We start from the raw sequence: 23,851 nt of genomic DNA, 5'->3' as shown, positions 1-23,851 counted from the left end.
AGGTTTGAACTCATCTTCATCCCCAAATTTCCCAACCATTTAGAGCCTTTGATATATTCTTACATCTTGAGTATTATCTGTGCTGGCTATGGGAAAAAAATATAATCTTGTATTTGTCCTCTGTATGCCAATCAATTCCAAACTTTTGACACTATAATTTACTAAAGAAGGGAGAGAGAAAGGTAAGAAACCAATATTAACCCAAGGGGAAAAAGTAGTTGGTGACCAACGAACTTAGTATGAGCCGTAAACTCGGACGTCCTAAGTTTAACTCTCACTAGACACACCTTAGGCCACTCACACGGGGTGTTTAGTGTTCTTCATTGCTTTCAATGAAAGTTAAATGGTTTGCCGAAGGCCTAGATACCCGTTGTTAGCAAAAAAAAAAGTAAGATACCGATATTGCATTGTATCGGTTGGTATTGGTTCAATATTGATTTTTTTTTTTGTAACAAAAAAATGGTGCTCCATGGTAGTGATCATAGTCCCCAAGACAAGCCCCCATAGGTCAAGCAGACAAAATTCAAGGAAAAAAAAAAAACTCTTCAGTTGATAGCATTGCGAATTGATCAATGCAATCAATATAGATACGGATCAGCTAGTACAACTAATATGATACCAATATCAATACCAATGCCAATACCGGTTATACAAATCAGGGTGGCCTCCAATTAGCCACAACAATCCACTATCAGTCCTTCATGTGAGACTGATATGAATGTTCTACGCGACCAGGCAAGAAAACTCTTCCCGTTTGATTATATAACCTCTATATTTTCAATTGTTCATTAATTTCTTTCAATCACTTCTCCGAAATTCTTTAGCTTTACTTTGGCAACTCCACTAGTCAACTTGTACTAGTCTCAATTTGTGAGCAAAGGATTTAAAAGTTTATATGTTCACAAAATTTTGGCTCATTTAACCAACTAAGTGATAGTTTGATGGATACTCGAGCTATCCAACAAAGCCTTCCTAAAAAGCCATCATATAAATTTACCCTGATCTTCCTTTTTTCTCCATCAATTACACTTTCGTTTTTGGGTAGAGTTTCTTGTGGTCAATCTACTCGTGAAAACTTTCATGATTGAACTAACTAGTGTGCCAAATTGATAGATGATTTAACAAATCCAACTTTTGGAAAGAAAGGTATGCTCTAAATTGACAACATGTCAAATTTTAAAGCAAACCCAACCATTGATATATCCCTCTATCATCTATAAGAAATAGGTTTATTTATTTATTTTAATTCTATGAGTAATAGTGGTGTAACAATAAGCGGGCCCAATGGACTCCTAATACTTGTGGGTTCGTGTGTTCAATCTACCTAACCCCATCGTCTATAAGTAATGGTATTTTTTTTCCTTTTTAAACAGTTTTACACCTATTTTGATATGATACTCGAGTGTGGATCGACCAAGCATTGGGATTGGTCTCAACCAGCAGTGATAAACTATATTCGTTACAACTAATCCAATATCAAAACCTAAAATCATGATTGGGACTAGCAATAAGGTTGGGAGGGGTTGTGCTTCTCGTGCATTGGCTGTAGCTAGCCTGGAGGTCTAGGGTAAATTTAAGGAGAGGTTGATGTTTAATCCGCTTGGCTCCATCGTCTACAAAATATAGTTTTTTTTTTTTTAATAAGTAATAGTAGTATAACAATAAGTGGGTTCATTGCCCCCTACTGACCCCATGTGGGTTCGCGTTTTCAATCTGCCTAACCCCATGGTCTATAACTATTAATAATAGGTTTTCTTTAAGGGTTCAATTTCTATAAGTAATAATAGTGTGATAATAATAAGTGGGCTTATTAGCTCCCTAGCGGACCTTTGTGGATTTTTGTTTAGCCCCTTCTGGATCATTGTCTAGCCCCATTCCATAGATTTATTCGTGTCAGTTATTCCTTTTTTTTTTTTTTTTTTAATAATGCTTTTTAACGGCAAATTATTCAGAGAGTTGGGTATCTAAGAAATAATATATGAATTGATCATTTATCAGATTAACCCTTTATTAAATTCTAAAACTCATTTTTATCTTTTATTTTGTATTTTCAGTTGTCTATTAGTTGTAATAAAATGTTGAATTTTTTTACCCAAATGTGCATTACTTTTTTATTTTATTTATTTTTGTGTGATCAATCTGCCAATAATTTTTTTTTAATGCACTAATTGCTTAATGTGCCACATGATTTGGCAAATCCAACTATTGAATAAGAAGGGCATGGTCTAGGTTGGTCATTTGTCATTTTTAAAACAAACCCATTCATTTACCCCTCCTTGTATGAGTGCCATTTCCTTGTATATTTTAACCATTTATATATGGAGTTCGATTCACTCAACCCCATTTTAAAAGTTTGTCACTGTGATAAAATAAAGTTTTGAAATTAAAGGTCATGAGAAAGTGAGTAGTAGTAATCAAAATATGGTAGGTGTGCATGGCATACATGAAATGCATTCAAATATACAAGATGATATTTGATCGAATTAATCTTTAAAATTTGACACCAGTTAACCTAGATTAAAATATTTCATCTAATAGTCAAAATAATCACATTAAATTTTTTTTTAATAAAAAAAATACTCACATCATTTTTTCATATAAATTGTCAATCCCAAGGAATATATACAATCATTTACATTTATCTATCCTAATATATTTCATACATATATAGAAAGACACAATATTACAATTACATTGATGGATGTGGAGGTGGAAAGATAAGGATGAAGTGAATACCACACAGTAATCCTTTTTTTTCTTTTTTTTGGTGGGGGAGGGGGTGTGTTTGTTGGAAAAAGATATAATAATTGAGATTTGACATAATACAAAGCGTGAAATTCGTTTATAGTTGCTGCACTGATATAATGAACATCATGTGACTAAGAACCTTTTGGGATATATGCCTAGATATTCTTAGTCGTTTGATGTTCACCACACCTCATTGCTCATCGGACAGATGTGGACTCTAAAATAAGTCACTTTAATTCGGTATTAGGACAAGAAAAAACTGTAGCTCTGCAGTCTTACCACTTGGCTTGGCTTGGCTTGGCTAGGCTAAGCAGTTTTCGTCCAAACGGCCCTTCCACGTCAGCAACTTTTGACCCAAATATAAATATGAACCAGTTCACCGAAACCAGTGTTTAAGACTTCAGAGGGATCACCTCTTTCCTCCACCTTCAGTTCTACCGGAGAAGAACAATGTCTTCCTTTCCGCTACTACTCACGGTGGTGATTCTACTTTGCGCCGGTTGTTCTGATGCAGCACCGCCATGCGATGCCTGTGGCAACACATCGGTTCCTTACCCACTCAGCACCGGACCCAATTGCGGTGACCAATCTTACCAGATCCGATGCAATGCCGGCACACTCTGGTTTGATACCCTTAATTCCACCTATCCTATCGAATCCATAAATCCTTCTACCCAACGGTTGGTGATAAGCCCAGCCAGCTTCGCCGGTGAAAGCTGCATCACCACGGATTTCAACAGCCATGGAATCCAGCTCAACAGCAGCCTCCCCTTCAATGTCACCAGCAGTAACACCATATTCTTCCTCAACTGCTCCGATGCTTTGCTGGGTTCACCTCTTAATTGCTCGTCGAACAGCCTCTGTCACACCTACATAAATGCGACATCGGAGGCGGCGGCGTGTGAGCAAGCTGGCCTCTGCTGCTCATTCAAGGCGGGGGGTTCTACGACTGCCTATTCCATTAGGGTTCGGAAAGAGGGGTGTATGGCTTATCGGAGCTTCGTGAATTTAGATTATTCGTTGCCGGTGAGTAGCTGGCCAGCGCCGGGGGTGGAGATAGAATGGGCGTCGCCGCAGAGCCAGTCTGCCACTCCTAAGCAGATTGCGACTAGGGTTCCAACCATGGGATGAGATGCTTCTGCGTCGCTGGGCTCTCGTGGGACCCATTAGAGGATCTTGTGTCAACAATAAGTAGGCCCATTGGGCCCCTATTGCCCACTCGTGGGTCTTTGTCTAACCTCGTGTGGATCATTGTCTGGCTCCATTTGTGGGTCTAGCACAAAAACGAAAAAAAAAAAAAAAAAAGGTAAGTTGATCCATAGGTTTATTCGTGTCAGCTTTCTTCCTATTCTTCTTTCTTCTTCTTTTTTTCTTTTTCCATTTTAATGCCAAATTATTCAGGCTGCGTTTGGTTGCAAATAAAATGGGAAGAAAAAAGAAGTGACGGGAAGTGAAACGATTTTTTTTCTCTTTTGAGTTGTTTGGTTGTAACGGAAGTGAAGTGAAATTAATTTACCATAATTGTTTGGTTGAATGTAAAATTGATGTAAAATAGATGTAAAATTTTAAAAAACTAATAATCCAACCAAACTCCTCAAAAGAGATGGGGGGAGAGTACTTTTCAATCCAGAACTCACCCAATTCCTCAAAATTTATTTCGGTTATTTGAATCAGATCATTCAAGGTTTGTACCAAATCAAACCAAATGTCATTAGATACTATGTTCTATCACTAACCAAAATAAACCATTTCATTCTATATATCAAATGAATGCAACATAAATAAATATTTCAATAATATAAAAGATATTCACAAATAAAATAGTAATAGATCATAAGTGATAAGGACTGAAAAAGCTCATTTTAAAAGTCTTTTGGTCAAAACAAATTCAATAGGTCAGCAATGCTCCATCTGGCTCAAATCCAAAGTCTTTTGGTCAAAACAAATGCAATTGAGTCTCGTGAGAGAGAGAAAGATCGTTGAGAGTCATGAGCAGTGTGAGAGTAGCGAAAGTGGGAGAGAGTAAAGGTTTTTTTTTTTATTCCTATTTTTGTGGGAAATATAAAGGGGAAATTTTAATGGTTATGTGAAATTTTTTTCACAGGTAAAATATATTTCCCTTGCAATCAAACATTTAAATTTTTTTTTTTTTTTTTGAAAAAATTCCACTTTACATAAAAAATTTGCATTCCCCTTGCAACCAAACAAAGCCTCAGAGAATTAGGTAACTATAAATAATTTATGAATTGGTCACATATTAAGTTATAAAAACTCAAATTTAGTTAGATAATTTATTTGTGTTTTCAATAGTTAATAATTATTTTGTTTAATTTCAAAATTTTCACTCAATTTTATATTTTTTTTTTCTAGTCAATCAGCCAATAGATGTTTTTTTATACACTAATTGCTTTAATAAACCACATGATTTGGCAATTCTAATTGTTGAATAAGAAGGGCATAGTCTAGGTTGGTCGTTTGTCATTTTTTTCAAGTAAGTCAAAAAAACTTTGGGTGAAAAAATCCAGTCATTTTATCCCCCACGTATCAATTGCCTTGCCCAAATATATTTTATCTATTTATTTAAGGAATTAGGTTATCGTAAATCTATTTTAAAAGCCAATAATTGTGAGATGATACATCAAATGGGGCCCAAATTGTGTGGAATGATAATTTCAATCTTATCAAATTTTGTTATATGATTAAATATAGTTTTGAAAATCCAGCCAGTGTTAGTTGGAGAGTGAAAAAATCACAATCGAAGTACCATAAGCATGCATGATATACATGGAATGCAAGCGCCCATACATTAAATCAAGGGTGTTAATAGGTTTGGTTTCAGTTTAAACGGTGTGAATCGATTCGGTTCACATTTATTTGACTAAAATCATAACCGCATCATTTACTAAACGGTTCCACTTTCTGAAACTGTGACCATTTAGTAAACGGTTTCAATTTCCACAGTTTCTAAACGGTGTCGATTTCACAGTTTTAAACGGTTTAGGTTTCGGTTTATTTCATACGGTTTGTAAAACGGTTCATAATCGGTTTGTTATAACTTGCAACCATCTCTAAACTGAAGATCGTAAGCTTATCAAAAAATAATTGACAACCACAAATAAGAGATTCTATATTAACGATGGTATGTCCTAATTTGATAATCTAGTGCTATTTCTTTACATGGCCATTCTCAAACATTTAAAACTAATATCATACAACATCCAAATCAAGCCTTTTACGGCATAAAATATTAAAATGACAGGTGGTTCAGCCAAAACACCCCATCTATGATAACATAATAACATAGTAACATATATGGATTACAAGTCAATGATCTAAAGCCTAAATTTGAACTGAATTGTAATAAATCATACCAAAGCAGGATGGACACTTAATTTAATTGTTAATTGTTATACGGATTACTGCCCCTTCTTTATTTAATTGTTATACGGATTAATCAGATCGGTTTAAACGGTTTCAATTCGGTTTGAAACCAACGGGTTCCACGGTTAAAATCGATCCGACCCGTTTAGCTAATCGGCCTGAAACTTGAAACCATAACCGCACCATTTACTAAACGATTTTACAATATCGATGTAAACGAATCGATTTGATTTCAATAAACGGTTTCGATTACAAATTCACATCCTTATATTAAATGGTATTTGATCTAATTAACCTCTAAAACTTTACATTGTCTAATTTAGACCATGACCTTTCCAATCAAAAGTCAAAATAATCACATCATCTGCCATTGCATCACATACAGGAAACTTTCCTAGTTTCATTTCTTCTTCAAAATGTAATTAGCAAAATAATAATAAAATTTTGCATTAAATCTTTATATTGCCATATGACCACAAATCGATCGTATCAATTGATTCGTATTAATATCAATTTTGACAAATGCTGTATCTTTTTTTTGGTAGAAGACAAATCCTGTATTGGTGATATCAAAGTAAGAGATGGCAAAATAGAGCAAAATAGTGAAAATAAATAAATAAATAATCTTAAATTAATATTTTGAGGGGTAAAACAGTCCGATCAAGCCCGATACTTATCGTACTGCCATGTAGATGTAGAAGTCGTACTGCCATGTAGATGTAGTAGATATAGTTAGTATTTATTAGGTTAGACCCCAAAAAAGAAAAAATAAAAAAATCCCTCAGTTGAGATAGTCGGCAGCCGGACTATAGCTTCAGATGTGTACCCTGAATCACAACCATTGAAACGAAGGATAAGATAAGGAGATTTGACACAGGACAACACAAGAGAAGAATCTTTCTAGAAAGTAAAATAAGAACTGTTTCTTTCGTCCCAAACAGTCCTCCAATGTCATCAACCTTTGACCCAATGCAATCTATCTCTTCTCCGTTTCGGATATATATACCAGTCCTCGGTGATCGGTGGTTTCAGAGTGAATCACCTCTTTCCTCCACCCTCAGTTCCACCGGAGAAAGAATGATGTCTTCCCTTCCGCTACTATTCACGGTGGCGCTGCTACTTTGTGCCGGTTGTTCTGATGCAGCACTGCACTGCGGTCTCTGTGGCAACACATCAGTTCCTTACCCACTCAGCACCGGACACAATTGCGGTGACCAATCTTACAAGATCCGATGCAACGCCGGCACGCTCTGGTTTGATACACTTAACTCCACCTATCCCATCGAATCCATCAATCCGAACACACAACGGTTCGTGATACGCCCAGCCAGCTTCGCCGGCAATACCTGCGTCACCACGGATTTCAACAGCCATGGAATTCAGCTCAATAGCAGCCTCCCCTTCAACGTCACCAGCAGCAACACCATATTCTTCCTCAACTGCTCCAATGCTTTGCTGGGATCACCTCTTAATTGCACGTCAAATAGCCTCTGTCATACCTACATAAACGCGACATCAGAGGCGGCGGCGTGTGAGCAAGCTGGCCTCTGCTGTTCATTCAGAGCTGGGGGTTCCACCACCTCCTATTCCATTAGGGTTCGGAAGGAAGGGTGTATGGCGTATCGGAGTTTCGTAAATTTAGACTATTCGTTGCCGGTGAGTAAGTGGCCGGCGACCGGAGTGGAGATCCAGTGGGTGTCGCCGCCGGAGCCCGTCTGTAACTCCCAAGCAGATTGCGACGAGGGTTCGAATTCCACATGCAAAGCCGACCCATCATCGAGTTCCGGTCTGAAGAGATGCTTCTGCGTCGCCGGGCTCTCGTGGGACCCCATCAGTGGATCTTGTGTTGACGGTAAGTACTGTTATAATAGTGTCTCCGTCTGTGGCTTTCAAGTTTCAACTCCTCCTCCACTGACCACTATCAGTGACTGAAAAAGAAAACCCCATTTCCCTCTTTCTCAGATGTGACGTGTCAAACTCCGGGAGGTTGCAATTCCACAAACCATACCCCACTAATTGCAGGTAGGTGAGATGGAGATGTTTTTGAGTGTTCTGTGTACCCTTTCCTCCCCGATTGATTTGGTTTTGTTGGTTTTCGGGGATTACAGGTCTAACGACGGGATTAGGTGCGGCGTTGCTTGCGGCGGTGGTGGGTCTTCTGGTCTACAAGCGACACAAGCGCATCAAAGAGGCTCGGGAGCGGCTTACCAAAGAGCGTGAAGAGATCTTAAACGCTAACAGCGGCGGCAGGTCGTCCAAGGTCTTTACGGGCAAGGAGATGAAGAGGGCAACCGATAACTTCTCCAAAGAACTACTATTGGGCTCTGGTGGCTACGGTGAAGTCTTCAAGGGCATCCTCAAAGACGGCACCATCATCGCCGTTAAGTGCGCCAAGCTCGGGAACACCAAGGGCGTCGATCAGGTCCTTAATGAGGTGAGGATCCTCTGCCAGGTGAATCACCGCAGTCTTGTTCGCCTCCTTGGCTGCTGCGTTGAGTTGGAGCAACCTCTCATGGTGTACGAATACATACCGAACGGCACCCTGTACGAACACCTACAAGGGCTTCATCCCGGCATCCGGTCTGAGCTAACCTGGATGCGCCGTCTAAGCATTGCCCTTCAAACAGCCGAGGGACTTGCGTACCTTCACTCCTCCGCTGTGCCTCCTATATACCACCGTGATGTGAAGTCGAGCAACATATTACTAGACGAGAAGATGAACGCCAAAGTCGCAGATTTTGGGCTTTCCCGGCTTGCAGAGACTGATCTTAGCCATGTCTCCACCTGTGCTCAGGGGACCTTGGGCTATCTCGACCCAGAATACTACAGGAATTACCAGTTGACGGACAAGAGCGATGTCTACAGCTTCGGAGTCGTTTTGTTGGAGCTGTTGACATCCCAGAAAGCCATCGACTTCCATAGGGGCCCAGACGATGTGAACCTGGCAGTCTATGTCCAGCGGAATGTGGATGAAGAGAAGTTAATGGAAACTATCGATCCAATGCTTATGGAAGGAGCCAACGACAGGGATCTGGAGACCATGAAGGCTTTGGGGTTTCTGGCGCTGGGTTGCTTGGAAGAGCGGAGACAGAACCGGCCCTCCATGAAAGAAGTTGTGGAAGAGATAGACTACATCATGAGTATTGCAGCAGGGGTAGCTACAGAGGTTTAATTTTAGTAACGCCATGTGTTTGATATTAGGTGCAAGAGAGCTGAAAGATGAGATGGAACTCCTCATTTTCACCAAAAATATATATATATATATATATATGTGTTGGCTTATTTTGTTCTATAGTTAGTACAGGCATGTACGTATATGTCTCTCTGAAGATCTGGGTTCATCAGTTGATTTCAGCTCCGAAGTCTAGACCAGTTGCAAATGAAATGGAGGAGAGTGCAGATCTGCCCTCGTCCATGGTTTTGCCTCCTCCTTGCTGCAATCTTGTCCCTATTAGAGATTTAAGCTTTTTCTGGTTTGTAGTATATGATTTCTTCTTGAAGTTTTTTGCTTTTCCGAGTTTGGACTGTTAAGACTTTGAGCCTATTGTACCCTTCTGCTATAGCTCTTTCTCCCCTTTCTGTTCTTGAAGCTGCATATCTTGCTAGTGTTTCCCCTAGCTACTTAATTAACCATCTGTGATAATGCCGTTGAGGTGAATTTTTTTAAAAAGGTTGGATTGCAGTGGATATGCTAACGAGATTGATTGGATCAGTTTATCGCTGATTCGCTATGTACTCACTTTATGCAAGCTTTGAATTTGAGATTTATTTTAAGTGTCTATCGTGGCTAAGGTTTGAAGGTTTGAGAACTCGGCATTGGAATCGGTCAAGGTTAATGCTGATTTGATATCGATCTGGATCAGTCTGCATTGAATAGAAATTATTGATCTGCATCAGTCTGCATTGCATCGAATAGAAATACCTTGATTTTGAATTAAACTTCTTTCTTTTTACTGCTTTACCCTTAATGCATATCAGATCCGATCTGACCGATTCCAAACCATGATTCTGACAATCACAATATGTTCTATTATTCTATGCAGAAAAACAGGAATTCGGCTCTTCTTCTAGGTGCCCATCGCCCAGGTCAACCCATAGCTACTTGGGCGAGTGTTATGTGTCCAGATGAAGATCTAACCCTTTGAAAAGAGCCACGACGAATGAGGTGCTAATAGAGGCGTGAAAACGAGGTGTCAAGAACCATTGGATCCTCACTTGGACACGTGGCATTCGCCCAGATAGCTATGGGTGCTCAGGAGAAGAGTCGGATCCAAAAAACAGACTCTACCAACAAGGCTTTATAGTTGACCCATGTATAAGACCTGTCTGGTGACCTGTTTTTGTGTCCAGGAGTGTGCACATATCTCTTATTAGTATTCAATCGAGCTATCAATAATCTGATTAGTGACACATCTCTAATTGAGTTATAAATGGGTTTTAAATATGTTGGGCTGAGCAAATAGGTTCTAAGCAGATTTTAAACGTCTTGTGCTATTAATTAGTTTGACACTCGTCACGTAGCACCTTTACACCAAGAATGTCCCAATATTATTTGGACAAGGCCTATTTTGGCACACCCATTCATAAACACTTTGTAACCTTATTTATTTGCCCCATCTGTTTAACACTCTTTCCTTATGGTCAATAAAAACCTGTAATTTTACATATCTATACTTAAAACACGCTAGATTATATGTTCTAAATACACATATAGAAGTGTAATTCAAACAATCCTTTTACTGATTGAGCTCAAAGGAGATCTGACATTATATTGTATGATCGAGTTTTCCTTTAACCACGGTAAATGGAAACCTATTCACTATTACAGGTCCAAAGAGTTATTCAAGGAACATACTAAAACCATATATGAATTTTTGAACCCTAGGATGGAGTTGCAAACGTTTCAGACTGGTGGAGGGAAAACTTTTTTCTATATTTCATGTTTTTTAATAGAGAGAGAGACAGAGACAAAAATTTTCAGTTTATACTTTAATTGGATGAGCCTTTACAGATTGAGCACCATATTTTATTAGAGTGTGAGACCAACGAAATGAACAACCCATGGGCCATAACACTTAAGTTTTAGTTTAGACTTTTATTGGATGAGCCCACATGAACAAGATACTTCATAAGATTCGGCATCATATTTTAAGTTGTACGAGTCCCCTTTTATGCTTCTTTTAGAAGAGAGAGATCAATGACACCCAGTTTTGTAGTTTAGACTTTGTTTTTTTAATATTAATCATCAAGATTTTTATTAAAGAAAACGAGGATATAGGATCCCACAAAAGTCGAGTACAAAAGGCCAAAAGGGGATGTTTATCTTTTGGGTTTCCTTCTTTGGAGGAAAAATATGGAAATCTAATTATGATTCGTCAATTCAAAGGGTTAATATGAGGCTCCAAAGTTGGAAAACCAAGTATCTCAGCTATGCAGGTAAGCACACTTTGATCCAGTCAGGCCTCTCTGCTCTGTCCCTCTACTATATGACATGTTTCAAGTTATCTGCATCTGTGATCAAATCTCTCAAATCTTCTTGTCAGATTTTTTTTTTATCCAATGAAGATTCCAAGCACATCCCTACCATCAGTTGGGACCAGTGTTATCAATTCGGCTGAATAATTCGCGAAATATTCAGCCGAATCGAATTTTTTCGAATTTTATCAAAAATTCTGACCGAATCTGAATTAAAAATAAAATTCGATAAAATTCGTGATTTTTTCAAAAGTGAATATAAAACGCGAATAATTCGGACCGAATCCGAATTAAACCAAATTATTCGGTCCACTCAAACAGTATTTAAAAAAAAAAAAAAAACCCAATAAGCTTTTTTGACCGAATCCTTAAATTAATCAACCGAATTATTCCAAATAATTCTCCGCCCGAATAATTCCCGAATTCGAATTTGCTAACTATGATTGGGACACCATTTGTCAATCCAAAAGAAGTGGCGGTCTGACTGTCTAAACTTGAAATGTTCTGCCCCCATAAATCAAGCACTTCTAGCCAATAGATGCTGGTTACTGTTACAACCTTCAGCAACTTATTGGGGTAGATTGATGAAAGCAAAATATTTTTCAAGCACAACTTTTTTTTCTTTGTCTATTCCCCCTCTAATGTATCCTAGTCATTTTGCCTTCTTTGTGTTTAGGCGTAGGTGTCACATTGTCAGACAAGTTTCTTTTTTCAAATATATTATAAACGCGTAAGTCAATGAAAGAACATGTAAGAACATCTTTAACGATGAGAGATGACACAAGTTCCTTTTTACTATTTTATATTGATCCGGCATAATAGATTACGTTTTGTTGAAATATTGATCAAAGTGAATAGATTGAGGTGCCTTCAAGTCTACTCAACAAGGCCAATAGTTATCGGGGAAAAAAAAAAATCATCCAATGACCACATGGCTGGCAAGGCTGGTCTCCATTTCTCGAGTGTGTTCATTGTCTTTCTTTTATGCATGGATTTAGGTATCATTAATATGTATCTGTCATATTAGTCGATATGTATGAATATTGATGGTGATGTGATACATATCAATGATACAATTAAAATACCTTTTTTCCATTCAAAAGTGATTTTTATTATTGGAATTGATCCGATAAGAAACCATATCAATACGGGTATCAGTATTGATATCGACCGCGATGGATATACCATGAACTAAAAATTTGCCTCTAATAATTTTAGCACCTCCACTACGGTTCGCCTCTGACAGTTCCTCTGGTTGGTCTGGTTTTTTCTTTTTGGGTTGAATCTCTGGGTCACCGTCGTGTGGTTCCTAAAGAATTGGTAATAGTTTGGTAAAATTAGGCTAGAGCTGGCCTCCAGCCACTCAAGCTCTCTCTATCTTTCTCTAAAAAGCTGATTAGCATGAAATGATTATCCACTTTAGTGTTAGGATTATTTCTAGCGCTTAATTCATTCAACGCAAATCAGATGGTTGAGAAGACATGCATGTCTGAGTTTTCTCATCCGTTCGATGATATTAGAGGAGTTGAAGAGGAGTCGGATTCCCCACTTTAGCCCTCCTAAAAAAATAAATTAATTAAAAATTCAACATGAAATGTGTTAAATGTGTCAAACGAGGGAAGTCACGCAAAAGTCAAAATATATTGTTAGGTTACTTGCATAAGCCACAAAGCGTTTAGTGTTTGACACTTTGACCTCTATCTTCTTGATTATAAATTAAGATGAAGGGCTTTGAAAATAACTTTTCCCCTTCATATAATATTCATATAATCTACAAATGTATCTTGTGGTAATTATTAAAAACCAACAAATTTTTGTTTCGGTTTAAATTATTATATGCCTACGATAAGGTTGGTTGCATGCCGTCTTTATACATGGGTTTGGTTTTTCTTCACCCATGCTAGAAAATATATTATTCACTGTAAATTCGGACATTCTAAGTTCGATTCCCACTAGGCACACCTTGGACCACTTAGATAGGGTCTTTAATGCTCTTCACTACTTTCAGTGAAAGTTGAATGGTTCTCATTTAACATCTGTATGACCCGATCCATGTAGTTGTAGAGTCAGTATGGATCCACGGAACTAGTCGGGTCGAAGGCCTGGATACCCGTCATCAGCAAAAAAAAAAAAATAGACGTATTATTTGTTGTAGATAATGATGTCTATGTCAAAAGGTAAGAAAGGTATTTTTGAAATTTTTATTGTAAGAGGAGAAATAATGAGCCTAAAATCTCTTATAATTCACCGGATTTGATGGTTAGATGGGATTCTTGGAATAGAGTTAAATATATTTTAGAATATGCAAATAATGACGTAAATTGAATAATAACATCTCAATCGCCATTTTTTTTTTTTACAAATAAATTTCATTGAGAAAAAAACACCTAAACACAATCATGGAGGGATTTACAATGAACAGAATTGTCCATAGCACCAAACACACGATAGTTTAAGTTTGGAAGATCCAATAGCTAGGAAATCAACAAGGACGTTATTTGTTCTGCGAGTAAACTTGAAATAAACTTCAAGAAAATGATGAACAAATCTGTATAATTTCAATAGCAAGGTCAGTGAAAACCCAATCTAAAGATGCTGGCAAACTGTTAAGAATAGAGACTACCTGAAAACAATCTGAATAGAAGATAACCTATTGCAATTGAAGATTTTGAGCTAAGAGGACCCCATCATGGATGAAATAATAGTAGCTAAATTCTTTCCATTTGGGATGAAAGTAACCTTTATCTAATTTTTTTTTTTTGAAATAACATACTCAAACAAGCAAATAATAATAATAATAAAAAAAACATCTAATCATACTCATTCACGCAATTCCCGACAATCTATTAATAGGACAAACAACATCATTTTTGTTTCTATCAATACAACAAAAAGTAGAAAGCAACTAATTTGAGTATACCATCCAACTATAAGTTCAATAAGAATAAAAATGCAAATAATTTTTTTCACCAAGAATGTATAATTCAGTTGACAAGGGACCTTTGCTTCAAGAAGCTAATCAAGCCGAAGGCCTTCATATTCTCTTCTTAGACATCCAATGATATCAATGCCCATAAATGACAAAATTATTTTTTAATTTGATAAAAAAAATAATATTAAAAGAAAAAAGAAGTTGCAAACATGTGAATGATGCCAAAGGAGTGACCCCATATCAAAATTTCCACACGAAGTCATTTGGATGCCAACATATCTCTACATACTCCACCGAATGTGGATTTAAAAAAAAAAAAATAATAAAAAAAAATAAATGAATAAAAAATAAAAATAAAAATATCGGTTCTATGATTGTAGACCGATAAGGACCATTAAAAGAAATTGTTACAAATCAGGAATTGACTTTTGTAAACCGACTCATCAGCCCAAAATTAGATCGAACTGATATGTAAAATAAATTTATGACCGAAATCGAACCAAATCGAATCGTATATTTGGCAAATAAGATACGGATTTACGAGACGAATCGTATCTCAATGGGGTAAGTAAGGCAGAAAGCCTTGCCCTACGCGGACGTAAAGGGCTGAGTTTGTTGATTTGAAAATTCTAAGCCTTCAAATTGTCAAATTTGCTAATTTTGTACCCATAATTATAATTAATTAAATAAATAGGTCCCTATATTAATTTGGAAGAGTTGGTGTCTCTAACGTTGGAGAAAGGAGAAAGAGATCATAGAGCGAGGGAAACTTCACGTGAGCTGCCGGGAGAAGGGGTTTGGAATTCCAGTTCCTGTCTTAGTCCGAGCAGATCTCTGGGTAAGTTCTTGCAGGATCCCTGCAATTCCTCTCATTTTCATTGGTCTGCTTTAGAATTTTCTTCGGATCAATGTCTTTAATATTTTGATTGATTCATTATCTCACCGTATTGTTGCTTTGAAGTTAAGATCTTCGGAGTTTTTTTCAATTTGGCAAAATCTTAGGGTAGATAGTGCTACTGGGGTTGGCTACTGATCGATCTTTGAATTGTTATTAGAGAAAACTGGGATAACCAAAAATCTCTGGTTTTTGGAGTCTTCTTCTTCCTCCTCTTTTTCAGCTCCACTCTCCAGCCTTCTCTCTCTCTCTGTGGTTGGAATCAGATCCCTCCAATTAGGATTTGATTTCGAGTCTCAAGTCTCAAAAGTGTCAGATTTTTTGAGAAGAGGGGTCAAAGGATTTGACAGTTGCTTCATGTCCATTAATTTAGCGGTGGACTTAAGTTTGAAAGTAGTCGCTGCAGTAAGTGGCTTACTAATTGCAGAGATTTGAATGATGTTTATTAACGAACCAAGCGCTGCTCTGCATGAATTTCAAAACAAGTAATGGGTGAGTTTTATATCGGAAGTTGGGGAGATTTGTATTAAATCCTAAGTCTGGGCTCGATTAATGGGTGAAGATCTCCCTCTTCTTTTCTTGATAAAATGAGAATTGAATCAGATTACGCATGCTTCCGCCTTCCTTGAGTTGCCCTCGGGCCTGTTGGATGTATGATATTATATGATACAACGGTTTATTGCCGCTCAGACCCACGGCGCTCTCTTTGAGATTTGATATTCCTTTTGCTTCCTTCTGATTTAGATCTCATGTAGAATTCTGCAATGTGGATGCCATTTCATCTGTTTGCATTATTTATTGGAATTTTATTGCTATGAGATACTGGATCAACCTTGAAGTATCCTGTCTTTAACTCCTGTTGCATTAGTGCTTCCAAGTTTCTTTGATGTCCTCACCCTTTTTAAGATCTGTTGGATCTTCTGGCCTTATATGCTCCATACCGCTGAAGGGGAAATGAAGTGTGAAATTCAAATATTTTCTCAAGCCTGTGATATGATCTCATTATCCTGTTCAGTTGTTGTTTCGAGTTTCAATATATTCTTGTCTTTTTTCTTAGCTCATCAATAGGTGACCCCCCCTATATCTTTGCATCGAATGATGATTTTTGGCAACCTCTTCTTTTCTTGATAAAATGAGAATTGAATCAGATTACGCATGCTTCCGCCTTCCTTGAGTTGCCCTCGGGCCTGTTGGATGTATGATATTATATGATACAACGGTTTATTGCCGCTCAGACCCACGGCGCTCTCTTTGAGATTTGATATTCCTTTTGCTTCCTTCTGATTTAGATCTCATGTAGAATTCTGCAATGTGGATGCCATTTCATCTGTTTGCATTATTTATTGGAATTTTATTGCTATGAGATACTGGATCAACCTTGAAGTATCCTGTCTTTAACTCCTGTTGCATTAGTGCTTCCAAGTTTCTTCGATGTGCTCACCCTTTTAAGATTTGTTGGATCTTTTGGCCTTATATGCTCCATACTGCTGAAGGGGAAATGAAGTCTGAAATTCGAATATTTTCTCAAGCCTGTGATATGATCTCATATCTTGTTCAGTTGTTGTCTCGAGTTTCAATATATTCTTGTCTTTTTTCTTAGCTCATCAATATGTCACAACCCCTATATCTTTGCATCAAATGATGATTTTTGGCTAATGTAAACCTGTACCTCTCGGGCTTATCACAGATATTTCCATTGCTAAATCCTGTTAGAGTTGTGTTGGTTATTTATTTGTTTACTAATCGAATGACATGGTTCAAATTTGTGTTTACTTCTTCCAATCATAATCATCGATGATGTTCTTGGTTTTTTGGGCTTGGTTATTTTAGAAAGGTGTCTTTTTTGTTGGAAAGTGCCACCAATTTCAATCTTTGGCAAGTAAGATTAGGAATGCCGGTTATTGGTCCCAATGCCTGGTCCTATTTCAAGTTGTTACCCTCACAATTCAATTTCATTTTTTTGCCTCCATGCCCTCTATAATGCGACAAACTACCCTTCCACTTGCTTTAGTGGTTGCATTTATGGCATACTTGTTTCTGATGGAAACATACATATAGGGTTCTCCCTTTCTATTATAGCATTACTACTCATCCTGTGACAACTGGATTAATTTTTTGTTGGCAAATCTTTTATGCCTCCTTTAGATTTCATCTCTGTTTCCTATTCCTTTTTCCTTCTTGCATCTGGTGAATTTGTCTCATGTTCCATGCAACACCCGTCCAAGGCTTGATAGCTTTGTTTAGACAGACAAGCATAAGCTCATTTATCATTGTTTTGAATCAACAAATGCCAGTGCTTGAGTTCCATGAAAGAACTCTCTTCTCTTGTCATGGATAAATACAGGAGGATCCCAGATTCACATTTGTGATCCCATTACTGGGATTGCATTCTGCTTTGATCTGTGACGAACTGCTTCTTAGAATCTGACTTTTTGGATGACAGGAAAGGCAGGATTTTCACGATGAAGGCACTTATTCTTGTTGGAGGGTTTGGAACACGGTTGAGGCCATTGACACTTAGTGTCCCAAAGCCACTGGTTGATTTTGCTAATAAACCTATGATTCTGCATCAGGTATTGCTTCTTTAACATGCTTTTCTGTGTTTTAATATTTATGCTGGTTTCTCAACTTCCTGTGAGGTGTTCAATTATAATGTACAAACCTGAACCGATTGCGTGTTTGAATCCTTGGGATTATTTTTCCCATTTAATCTTTATCTGGAGGTTCTATGTTCTCAGGCTGCGATCAGACTATAAGTGTAAAATTTCAATGTTTGGTGCTTACACTAGAAAAGATGACAATGTTGAGATGGATGAGTGGTAAAACTAGAAAAGATAATAAGGAATGAATAAACCAGTTAATTTAGCAGTAACTCTGGTACATGATGAGTTGAGAGGAAGTCCTTTGAGGTGGTATGGACATCCTTAACGGAGACCTTTGATTGCTCTAGTAAGGAAGAGTGATATTAACGAGATTGGATGAGTTAGAAGAGCTATGGGCAGGCCTAAAATGGCTCTAGGAGAAGTGGTGAGAAAAGACATGCAGAGATTAGGACTGGTAACAAGTATCACTTTGAATAGAGGTGATTGGTAATAGAGGATGCATTTAATTGGGATGAAGGTTGAGCTGAGTCGATTCTTCTTGATATTTCTGTTTCTACCTTCACAAATTTTGGTGTCCAATGGTTGATTCCAAAGCATGCGAGGAGTCTTAAATTCAAGTGGGACTCAGAGGGTCCTCATGGTATCACGTTTAAAGAAAGACTGGAAAATTCATGTTTTGCTATCATATAATTGTTTTGATCAAGTTCTGTTTTTCACTATTGGAATTGTCTCAGATAGAAGCTCTCAAAGCTATTGGAGTGACTGAAGTGGTTTTGGCTATCAATTACCAACCAGAGGTAATAGACCACGAGTCCAAATCAACATGGACCTTTAATAGTCCATTTTTGCTTCTAATTCTTTGGTTGCTCTTTTTGTGATTATTTATTTATTTATTTGCGGTGCAGGTGATGCTCAACTTCTTGAAGGATTTTGAGACAAAGCTTGGACTTAAGATCACCTGTTCACAGGAGACTGAACCACTTGGAACTGCTGGTCCTCTGGCTTTAGCTAGGGACAAGCTGATTGATGGTTCTGGTGAGCCATTTTTTGTCCTCAACAGTGATGTTATCAGTGAGTATCCACTCAAAGAAATGATTGAGTTTCACAAAGCCCATGGAGGTGAGGCTTCCATTATGGTGACCAAGGTAATTTTGACTTTTCTGTTTCTTTTTTCTTTTTTCTCCCGGCCCACTGTCACCATGAAAGCATTGAGAATGAAAATCAATATGTTTCCTATTGTTGGAATTTTGATCTTTCTTATGGTACCTGAAGATAAAGTGAAATGATTCTCACACCCCCTCCCCCGAATTTTTTTACTCCCAGGTGGATGAGCCATCCAAATATGGTGTTGTGGTTATGGAAGAGTCAACGGGGAAAGTTGATAAATTTGTGGAAAAGCCTAAATTATTTGTGGGTAACAAGATCAATGCTGGGATCTACCTGTTGAACCCATCTATTCTTGATCGCATAGAACTGAGGCCAACATCAATCGAGAAAGAAGTGTTCCCTAAGATTGCTGCGGAGCAGAAGCTATATGCAATGGTCCTACCTGGATTCTGGATGGATATTGGACAACCAAAGGATTACATCACTGGACTGAGACTCTACCTGGATTCTTTAAGGAAGAAATCCTCATCCAAGTTGGCCACTGGGTTTCACATAGTTGGAAATGTTCTAGTGGATGAGAGTGCTGTGATCGGAGAGGGCTGTCTGATAGGGCCAGATGTTGCTATTGGACCAGGATGTGTAGTCGAATCAGGTGTCAGACTTTCACGTTGTACGGTGATGAGAGGGGTTCGTATTAAAAAACATGCATGCATCTCTGGCAGCATCATTGGGTGGCACTCTACCGTCGGGCAGTGGGCCCGTGTAGAGAACATGACTATCCTTGGAGAAGATGTTCACGTTTGCGATGAAGTTTACAGTAATGGGGGTGTCGTTCTGCCTCACAAGGAGATCAAGAGTAGCATTCTGAAGCCAGAAATTGTCATGTGAGTGTTAAATGTAGTTTATTTCAGATGTTCCGTAGTTTAAGTGTCCTTAACTTTCTTTCGGAGATGTAAATTCATTTTTATTGGTGTACAATCGCCTATCGGAGATGTTAAAGTTGGTTTTAGTGGACTGAGCCTTGTCAGGTACATGGTGTGTTTGGTTAGTGTAATCGTGTGAGAAAAGTTGTGTAGATATAAATTATTAGTGCTGCGGTTTCCCTTATGTTCCTTTTCCTGGACTTTGGTTAATTAATATTGAGAACATTCTTTCTTTTGGTACACGATCTGTTGGGCTTAAAGAGTGGTCAGTGCTCCTTTTCAGTTTTCACATTATTCTTCATTATGTGATGAATCCATGCCATGTACAATCAATTCAATAGAGGATGACAATTTTGAGCGTCACTTTTGGTAGATAGACACTCTTTGCTCAGGTAGTTTGGACGGACTGTTTATAAATTTTGGCTGCGACGAGCCTGGTGCTGGTGGTGTTTGGGTGTGTCTCTCTCTCCCTCAACCACATTGAAGAAGTTCACTTTCAGGCTGTTAGTTTTCTCATCTGTATTAATTTTTGAAATGATTGAAATGAAAGGATAGGTGAGAAAACGATTGATAACATAATCTGGAACTTCATCCACCCCTCCCCCACCCCATAAAAAAAAAAAAAACCAAAATCTGGAACCCATGAATAAAATGCATCATGGTTGAAAAATCTAACGTGCTGTACTGATATTAACCCAGTGGTACTTGTATATACAAAACAGGATGAAAAACTTTACATGGAAACAACTACCTGGCAATGAGAGAGTGAACAAGAAGAGAGCGAGAGAGAGAGAGAGAGGGCACTTGTGTCTTAAACAGAGGCCACTAACCAAAACATGACAAGAGAAGATACAGCAATGAAGAACCATGTAATGAAAGCGAGAGCTACGGAGATCTGGAACCTGCCACAAGAGATGTGAGGTTGTACTCTGCAGAAATCCAAGTCTCTAGTAAATAGAACTGTCACCCCCGCTGATGAGCATGCTGCTGCAAGTGATAGACTTGCTGTTACCTGCATTTTAACTTAACTATTATACATAATTTCCACTGGAATATGCATCTTAAAATCACTAACATATACAAGGATAAAATACCACCACTAGCAACAACAATGAAACAGAATCTTCCTGCTAATATTACAGAAAATATGATAGGCCTGAATGGGAAGGAGATCTCTAATGTCTATTACAGAATAATCTGAGAAAAGGGAGACCAAATGACAATCTTGCGAACCCAGAGCACACAACATGAAAATGCAGACAAGATCCCAAGACATCTGTGAATGCACAGACAATTGGTTGCAACCATATAAGCAGTTATATGGTTAAACAAGTGCTCCACCTTGTAGAACTTTCACCCATAGTGTGTAAAGAGGTGAGGAAGCTGCAAACCTTAAAACAGAACCTCTGACCTTTCTAGTTATAACACATGTCATCATGCTCTCAATTTCAAAACATACAAAAAGTAATTTACCAAAAGATGACATACAATTGTAATACAAAATGAATCATATATGTCAATTAGAAGTGAAATTTTGCCAATTTTTCCAACATAAATATGCCATCAACTCTTCGTGGGATATCACACCATAAAACATGGAATAGTTTCCTGTAGATTCCAAAACACCCTGGCAGCTTTGGAAACTCTCCCTTGAAAAATATACATCATACATGAGGTACAAATTTTGACTACCACAGAAGTTGATTAAGAAAGATATAATGTGCACATATACATGCATCCCAGAGATTCATGTTCAAATGAAAATGCATTTTTACATGTGGGAGTTGCTACAGATAAAGAAGTTTAGAAGCAAGCAGATCAATTACCCAGTCACCAACTACAAACAGGCTCACTAATAGAGAATTCTGAAGGTCCCTCTTCATCGTCAGAGCATAAATGTCAAGACACGCAAGTCCCATGCTCCAGAGTACTTGAAGCGCCATTGAAGCAATTAAATAACTGAATCCAAAAGACATGTATCAGAGTTCGAAGTACATAGTGATATGGAAGCTTATAAGTAATGCTATCTTTAGCAACTTCAAATTATAATATCTAATTATGCAAGAAGGTTCCACATGAATAAAACAACAACCATAGCATAATGTTAGCAGAAGAGTAGCCAATTAGCAGATTTGAACTTCTCTTAACCCTTGAAAGCATGCATTTAAATTTTTTTTTCGTCCCTTCCGAAATAATACCATCTACCACTGATTCATAAGTACTTTTGAAGTCACTGAAGCAATTGAGATTGACAAAACTTCACAAAATGCTACTGGACAACTAGAAAATGCTCTAGCTTTGAACAGAGTTAATCTGATGATTCCTGCTCCACCACCTAATACAATGTAAATCAGGTATTTCACAGGATTTGATTTCTTGACAAACCAAACAAATGAAATAAGAAAAATATTTACCTACATTAACCTAGGGATCTCACAAATCAAAGAACCAGCTCAAATTTCAAAAAAAAATTGCCCTGGTAACACAAGATCTAATTTCCTACTGCAGTCTAGGTTACAATGTGCATAGAAAAGCCTTTTGTTCGTTAATAATTTCACGAAAATGTGTTCTACCTTGATGATTGAGGTTTGAAAGACCTGATATGGCTCCAATCAATTTAATCCACCACTAAATGTGAAAAATGAACATTACATCACTGAAGAGTTTTGCTTTACCTCAACAGAAAACCAAAACATGCTTAGCGCACTAGAAACCATAAGGAGAAAGGAAAAGAAGACGAACAAGTAAGGATGATTCAGAAAAAAAAAAAGAAGAAGATAAGAACAGAGATAATACCAGAAAGCTGTGTAGTTATTGAACTTATTGGCGGACGCCATCGTTCCAATGGAAGCAGCAGCACAAAAACACTGTCCCATCCTCAGAATAAGTCCACTAACAGTACCAGGACTCCCGAAGTAGGTCTTCATCTCTCTCTGTCAACTAAAAGAACACAGTAGAAATGGCTTCTCCCTGATTTCAAAGTTCATGAGTGAGAGAACCTTTCTAGATCCTCCCAATCAATGAATCTGTTTCAGGTATTTTTCTGGAGTGATTGAACTCACAGATCAAATGTTTATCACTCTCCGAACATTATCAGAGATTCAGATGGAACAAATACCTTCTCGTCAATGATTTGAATCAGAAACCACCAACTCGAAAAGAGTTCCGAGACTTCTCTCTTTCTCTCTCCCTCTCTCTCTCTCTCTAAATGTGTGAATGGGATGATCCGCTTTCAGAGCTCCCACTGTGGTTCTGATTTTGCAGAGATTGAGAAAACACCTTTTACAAGTTTTGAAGTAATAATTTTCTCCCGCTTTTCCTCCTCCTTTTCTTTTGTTTTCTTGGCGTTTCTGGCCGACGCGAAAGTCTCATTTTACTTTTCTTTTCCTCTTCTTTTGCTGAGATATTTTTTTTTCTTTTTCTGGTAGAATCTTTTTTGGAGAATTGAGAGGCGCGATTCTGTTTGTCGTGATGGAGCTTTGGGCCAGGAACGTGAAGGATATGATTGGTCGACTGGTCACGCGCGACCAAAAGCAGCATACACAAACACCCCGAGACTCTGACAACAGTGTCAAAGCCCTTGTTTCCATGAAATTACATGACATACCCCTTAGTTGAGATCCGGGTGGCAAGGCCCTTGTTTCCATTCGGTCTGGTTTCGGTTGGGCTGGGCCGAACCGAAGTCGGCTGAATGAAAGGAGAATCAGTTTCGGTCGGATTTGATTCCTGTGCTTATTTTTATTTTTTGTGAGTTTTTAATGCATGGTGGAACATGCATGGGCCCTGC

General features: G+C 37.9%; 3 protein-coding genes across 4 annotated transcripts; 2 read left to right on the top strand and 1 right to left on the bottom strand.

Annotated features, from left to right (window-relative positions):
- The first annotated feature begins 7,042 nt into the window (after positions 1–7,042).
- On the top strand, positions 7,043–9,724 carry LOC122085436 (wall-associated receptor kinase-like 20). The gene is made up of 3 exons (XM_042653867.1): positions 7,043–7,981; positions 8,092–8,151; positions 8,238–9,724. Exons 1-3 carry the CDS (start codon positions 7,078–7,080, stop codon positions 9,299–9,301), a joined length of 2,028 nt encoding a protein of 675 aa, XP_042509801.1. The 5' UTR covers positions 7,043–7,077; the 3' UTR covers positions 9,302–9,724.
- Positions 9,725–15,223: 5,499 nt separating this feature from the next.
- Positions 15,224–20,304, top strand: LOC122086577 (mannose-1-phosphate guanylyltransferase 1). 2 transcript variants are annotated; one of them, XM_042655492.1, is made up of 5 exons: positions 15,224–15,374; positions 17,875–18,004; positions 18,769–18,831; positions 18,940–19,179; positions 19,358–20,304. In XM_042655492.1, exons 2-5 carry the CDS (start codon positions 17,894–17,896, stop codon positions 20,027–20,029), a joined length of 1,086 nt encoding a protein of 361 aa, XP_042511426.1. In that variant the 5' UTR covers positions 15,224–15,374; positions 17,875–17,893; the 3' UTR covers positions 20,030–20,304. The 2 variants fall into 2 exon arrangements, with proteins under 2 accessions (XP_042511426.1, XP_042511425.1); XM_042655491.1 differs by lacking the exon at positions 15,224–15,374 and adding an exon at positions 15,505–15,923.
- Positions 20,305–20,726: 422 nt separating this feature from the next.
- Positions 20,727–23,374, bottom strand: LOC122086578 (CASP-like protein 5B1). Its single transcript, XM_042655493.1, has 3 exons — positions 22,861–23,374; positions 21,891–22,023; positions 20,727–21,076 (listed from the first exon to the last, which is right to left on the bottom strand). Exons 1-3 carry the CDS (start codon positions 22,989–22,991, stop codon positions 20,876–20,878), a joined length of 465 nt encoding a protein of 154 aa, XP_042511427.1. The 5' UTR covers positions 22,992–23,374; the 3' UTR covers positions 20,727–20,875.
- Between the last annotated feature and the right edge of the window lie 477 nt (positions 23,375–23,851).

This window comes from Macadamia integrifolia, chromosome 8 (assembly GCF_013358625.1).
Source record: "Macadamia integrifolia cultivar HAES 741 chromosome 8, SCU_Mint_v3, whole genome shotgun sequence".
NCBI lineage: Eukaryota > Viridiplantae > Streptophyta > Magnoliopsida > Proteales > Proteaceae > Macadamia > Macadamia integrifolia.
Note: the sequence above shows the minus strand (reverse complement) of the source record. Positions and strands in the feature narration are given on the sequence as shown.